Source organism: Triticum urartu, chromosome 3A (genome assembly GCF_056163025.1).
Source record: "Triticum urartu cultivar PI428250 chromosome 3A, HENAU_Tu73, whole genome shotgun sequence".
Classification (NCBI taxonomy): domain Eukaryota; kingdom Viridiplantae; phylum Streptophyta; class Magnoliopsida; order Poales; family Poaceae; genus Triticum; species Triticum urartu.
In genome coordinates, this window is record NC_141875.1 from 92439505 (window position 1) to 92445538 (window position 6034).

Consider the following 6034-nt stretch of genomic DNA (forward strand, 5'->3'; position numbering starts at 1 on the left):
TATTCACGACCGTCCGTTTATGATCGTAGGGATGAGGTAGCCCCTAACCTAATCCACTTAATGTATATATATAGTCCAACCCTAAATTTGAGGAGAGATGTCCCATCCTCCCAGCCGCCGCCGCCATTCCACCAAATACCCCTCGGGATCCTTCCACAAACCAGCTTCTTTTCCCCGATCCAATCCAGCCAACCAGTGCCAGCCTCTGCTTCCCCTCGATCCACCCAAGCCCATCGATCCTCTCCCTCCTCGCTCTCCTTCGTCGACCAGGGAGACGAGCTCATCCCGAGCGCCTCCGCCTTACCTCGTCGCCGGCCGGCTTCGTCGGAGACCACCCCTGCCAGGACCGACCTCTTCTGCTCCCCTTCCTCCTTCCCGTTTCCTTCTCCTCCTCTCTCTCAACTCCCTCTCCATCTCTTTACTAGGTATGATCAGGAGAGCACCCGACTCCATGGATGGCCTCGAGTTCTTCCCCAACGCCAGCCTTCTCAACCACCTCGCGTCACCGCCTCCCGTTGCAGCTGCTTCCTCGAGCTCCCTCACATGGCGTCCATGGCGCCCGGGTTCCTCCTCAACCCTGCCATCTTCAGCACCCGCACCATGGAGCTCCATGTCCACTGGCTCGCCTCCGCTTCGATCCGGCAGGGAAAGGGACCCCGGCGATCTCCCGCGACCGGACCCGGCCACCCCGACGCCCTATGCCCTCGGGCCCCATCGGACCTCCTTCCTCTGTGCCAAGCATCGCCGGCCGGCCATCGAAGCCGCGCGCCTAGCTCGTCTGCTCGCTCGCCTGCATCCGCCTCGTCCCTGCTCCAGAGAAGGACGAGCAGCGCCGCGCAGTTGACTGCATCGCCAGATCCGCCGCCCACGTCCTCGACTGGATACGCCATGCTCCCCGTCCTCCGCCCAAGTCCCTGCCGCTGCGCCGTCATTGGCCAGGCCTCACCTCTGCTTCGCTCGAACAGGGAGGAGAACGCCTCTGCCTCTGTTCGCTCGGGCCGCCCTTGCGTTGACCGGGCACGATGCCATAGCGACCGCGCGTGGGCCTCATCTTCCCTCGCCCCGGCCCAGAGCTTCCTCCAGCAAGTCCGGCCCAGCACCAAGGCGCAGTCCCAGCTCCCTTCGCCCGCGAGGCCCAGCTCCGCGCGCGCCTGCAGGCCCAATGTGAGCAGCTCCCCAGCCCAGATCCCAGATTCAGCCCGATTGTGTTTTTTTCCTCCACATCGAATTTCTCTTTTATTCCAGAGACAACAGTTTTGCAGAAAAGCCCTTGTGGATCATGCATATAATAACTCACAATTGGTGCATCGGATTAAAATGAATTATATATGAAAGTTGCTTAGAATTTTGTCTAGTTTAATAATATGCAACTTTCATCTATGTTTAAAATGTTGTTTGTTTAAATTTGATCCTATGCCATGCTAAAATGCTTTAATTCATAACTTAATAACCGTAGCTCCGATTTTAATAATCTTCATATGTAAATGGGGTAGAATTTTGCCTAGTTTATCATGGTGACATTGTTTTGCATGCCTAACAACTCTAAAATATGGTTTAGGGCAGAACAGGACCTAACCTAATATATGCACATGAGGAGTTTCCGGATTTGTTGTTTTGTTGTTCCGGCCTCATTTAAACTTGCCTAGATAGGTAGTTTTCTTTTGCTTAACCCCTTGTCATGTTAAGAACATTTAATATGGTTGAGTACATAACAAGATCGAACTAAATAATGGAATGTGGTGTTTTGTCAATATGCATCCCGATGCATATTGAGCTCCACTTAATTTGTAGTTTTGTTTGTGCATTTTGCCATGCCATGCTTCATTAAACCAGACATGCATCATACTTGGTTGTGCATCATGCCATGTCTATGTGGTGGTTGTTTACTATGTTGTCTGTTTCTTTCCGGTGTGCTTCTTCGGGTTCTTTCCGGTAACGTCGCGTTTGTGAGGATCCGTTCGACTACGTCCGCTTGTCTTCTTCATGGACTCGTTCTTCTTCCTTGCAGGATCAGAGGAAAGATGACCATACCCTCGAAATCACTTCTATCTTTGCTTGCTAGTTGCTCGCTCTTTTGCTATGCCTATGCTGCGATACCTACCACTTGCTTATCATGCCTCCCATATTGTTGAACCAAGCCTCTAACCCACCTTGTCCTAGCAAACCGTTGTTTGGCTATGTTACCGCTTTGCTCAGCCCCTCTTATAGCGTTGTTAGTTGCAGGTGAAGATTGAAGTTTGTTCCTTGTTGGAACATGGCAATGTTGTTCTTTGTTGGAACATGTTTACTTGTTGGGATATCACAATATATCTTATTTAATTAATGCATCTATATACTTGGTAAAGGGTGGAAGGCTCGGCCTTATGCTTGGTGTTTTGTTCCACTCTTGCCGCCCTAGTTTCCGTCATATCGGTGTTATGTTCCCGGATTTTGCGTTCCTTACGCGGTTGGGTAATAATGGGAACCCCTTGACAGTTCGCCTTGAATAAAACTCCTCCAGCAAGGCCCAACCTTGGTTTTACCATTCACCACCTAGCCTTTTTCCCTTGGGAGTCGCGCATCCCGAGGGTCATCTTTATTTTAACCCCCCCCCCCCCGGGGCCAGTGCTTGTCTAAGTGTTGGTCCGAACTAGAATCCTTTGTAGCGCCACCTCGGGGAAACTTGAGGGCTGGTTTTAGTTGTACGGAGCGCTCATCCGGTGTTGCCCTGAGAACGAGATATGTGCAGCTCCTATCAGGATGTCGGCGCATCGGGCGGTCTTGTTGGTCTTGTTTTACCTGTCGAAATGTCTTGTAACCGGGATTCCGAGTCTGATCGGGTCTTCCCGCTAGGAGGTCTACTCCTTCGTTGACCGTGAGAGCTTGTGATGGGCTAAGTTGGGAGACCCCTGCAGGGATTGAACTTTCGAAAGCCGTGCCCGCGGTTATGGGCAGATGGGAATTTGTTAATGTCCGGTTGTAGAAAACCTGAAGTTGACCTTAATTAAAATACAACAACCGCGTGTGTAACCGTGATGGTCTCTTCTCGGCGGAGTCCGGGAAGTGAACACGGTGTTGGAGTTATGCTTGACGTAGGTTGTTCTAGGATCACTTCTTGATCATACTTTTATCGACCATGCTTTGCCTTCTCTTCTTGCTCTCATTTGCGTATGTTAGCCACCATATATGCTAGTCGCTTGCTGCAGCTCCACCTCATACCTTTACCTTACCCATAAGCTTAAATAGTCTTGATCGCGAGGGTGCGAGATTGCTGAGTCCCCGTGACTCACAGATACTTCCAAAACCAGCTTGCAGGTGCCGATGAGTCCGTGCAGATGACGCAACCAAGCTCAAGGAGGAGCTCGATGAAGATCTTGTCCTTTGTGTTGTTCCGTTCTAGTTGATCAGTAGTGGAGCCCAGTTGGGGTCGATCGGGGACCTTGTCGCATTTGGGGTTCTTCTTTTATTTTGGTTCCGTAGTCGGACCTTGATTGTATTTGGATGTTGTAATGCTTTATTCATGTATTTGTGTGAAGTGGCGAGTGTAAGCCAACTATGTCTCTTTTCCCTTATGTATTACATGGGTTGTGTGAAGATTAGCTCACTTGCGACATTGCTTTCAATGCGGTTATGCCTCTAAGTCGTGCTTCGACACGTGGGAGATATAGCCGCATTGAGGGCGTTACAGGAGTGGAGAGGTAGAATCACTTGAGGTGGAGATGGGAATGTATCGGTGATGAAGGTGGAGAAGGGGAAGGTATCGGTGATGAAGGTGGAGAGTCATGCCATGAGGAAGGAGAAGAAATCATGGGAGAGGACGGTGTCGGATCTGCAACAACGAGGCGAGGAAAAGGAATACTAGGCACATATGGAGGTGTATCGAAAACTTAAGAAAAGAGATGTCCTCCATGGAAAAGTCCAAGGAGGATGGACATAAGTTGAAGGGATGAGACTCATCAAAGGTCACATCCCGAGAAATATGCATCTGATGACCTACATGATCCCAACACCGATAGTGAAAGGATCGACATGGTCGACTAGAGGGGGAGGGATGGTGAATAGGCGACTAATTTTTTTAGCTTCTTTTAATAAATTGAAGCTTGACAAGAAAGTAGGTTGTCTAGATATGCAACTAGGTGGACAACCTATATGCCAAGCTCAACCACAACACAAGCAAGCACAAGACACAAACACAATAATCTTGCACAAAGTAGAGGTAAGAAGTAACCGCCAGTTGAGACGATGAAGACGAAAATGTGTTATCAAAGTTCCCTCCTTTGGGAGGAGGTACGTGTCCGTTTGAGCGGCGAGCCACTAAGGCCATCATATTCTCCATACCTCCTCACACAATAAAAGATGTCGTCAATCCACTAGCAGTGCCCTTGAAGACGGCAATTGGACCATTAGAAACAAGGTTGGGGATCTCTCCACGACTTAATTGGCTACTTCGACTATGCCTATCTCATGAAAAAGGCCTTTAGCCATGCTGAGTTGAGAACGCCCATACGGGTAATCGCTACTCAGCGATGGTCGGCCCGACCCAGGAGGGCCCGAACAACCCCCACCTAGCCCCGATTTCCCCTAACCTAGCCACCACTCCCTCGCCTCTCTCTCTCACGAACATGGCGACCATGGCAGTTTGTCCTCCACCTCTCTCCTGCCGCAGATAGCCCTTGCAGTTCACCGTCAAGGTCGCCTGTGTTATAGTCTCAATAGCATTGATGTTTTCCAATGTAAATGGATTAATATGGAACTGTCCAGTGTTCTTGTTAATCAATGAACATTGTCCATGAATGTTGATTTTTGTAATAAGTATTCATGAGTTTGCATCATTGGTTGTTCATGCTTATTTTATAGAATGAAAAGTAACACTTGTGCCGCTGAAAATTAGCAACGAGCTATGTCTCACACACATGCTACCAAACACAATCTCATCAAAGCATGCTCAACATATACATAACCACCGGAGTACTGGAGATGCATGTACTTAACATGTTTACACTAAGCATGTATCAAAAGAAAACAACTATGTTAGGATGAGAACAATTACCAAACACATCCTTAGAGCATCTCCAACAGGAGCGCGATATTAGCGCTGCGCTGGAAAAATCTGTTTATTTTACACGCGCGCAGCCGTTCCAAGCACTCCAGCGGAGGCGCAAAAAACGCACGCGCGACATAAGTGGTTCAGTGCGCGGAGCGAAACGGCATCATGCGCCGCTTATTTCGTGCGTCCGCGCCGTGACTTCCACCTACTGCCATGTCCAGGCGTTGCCGCCGCCGCCCGCACCTTCCCATTTGCTCCAGCGACCTGACGGCGCTTCCCCGGCCTATCCCCGCGCCGCCGCTGCTTCCTCCACCTCCCTCTAGTCACCGCTGCCCCTCGAGCGCGTCATTCCTCCGACGAACAGCGCCCGGCCGCCCACTGCCGCTCGGCGTCCACATGGTGTTCGACAAAACGCTTGCATGGTATGTATTGCTTCAACTTCACATTTCTTACATGAATTTGGTGCATGTTGTTTGTAGTTTTTATAGACTCGTTTAAATTTAATATTGTAGATGAGTTCTTCATATGATTCTTCCGACAAAGAATTTGATATTCAAGAGGAGGAGGACCTTGCAATGATCCTAGCCATGCACATCAATAAAAATCTGAAGCATGGTGGTTCGGTTATGGGTCGATAGAAAATATGGAGGGATAAGATCGATTCCAACAACAGATTGATGAGGCAATATTTTGTGGATAATCCCGTATACCCCGAGTCATACTTCCGGCGTCGTTTTAGGATGAGCACCGAGTTGTTCAGGCGCATTGCCGAGAAACTGGCGAGCCATGATCGGGTTTTTCAGCAAAGGAGGAATGCCACCGGAGAACTCGGGCATAACGCCTTTCAAAAGGTGATAGCCGCTTTGCGTATGTTGGCATACAATATTCCGGCTGATTGTGACGCCCCAAGACCGGAGCTTCAGATGCCTTCCAGGGTTTCCGGGTTTCGTCGTGTGATTTGTTTGGTTCGTTGCATCATGTGCATTGCATCATGCCATCATCTCATAA

At 49.5% G+C, this 6034-nt stretch overlaps 1 protein-coding gene across 1 annotated transcript; it reads left to right on the plus strand.

Annotated features, from left to right (window-relative positions):
• The first annotated feature begins 543 nt into the window (after window positions 1–543).
• On the plus strand, window positions 544–3383 carry LOC147978726 (uncharacterized). The gene is made up of 2 exons (XM_087516657.1): window positions 544–1164; window positions 3288–3383. The coding sequence occupies exons 1-2, from the start codon at window positions 544–546 to the stop codon at window positions 3381–3383; spliced, it is 717 nt and encodes a 238-aa protein (XP_087372783.1).
• Window positions 3384–6034: the final 2651 nt, after the last annotated feature.

Coding starts and splice junctions, on each gene's coding strand:
- LOC147978726 (XM_087516657.1), top strand. CDS start 544: ATGGCGTCCATGGCGCCCGGGTTCCTCCTCAACCCTGCCATCTTCAGC. Junction 1,165..3,287: donor CGCGCGCCTGCAGGCCCAAT/GTGAGCAGCTCC, acceptor TTCCAAAACCAG/CTTGCAGGTGCCGATGAGTC.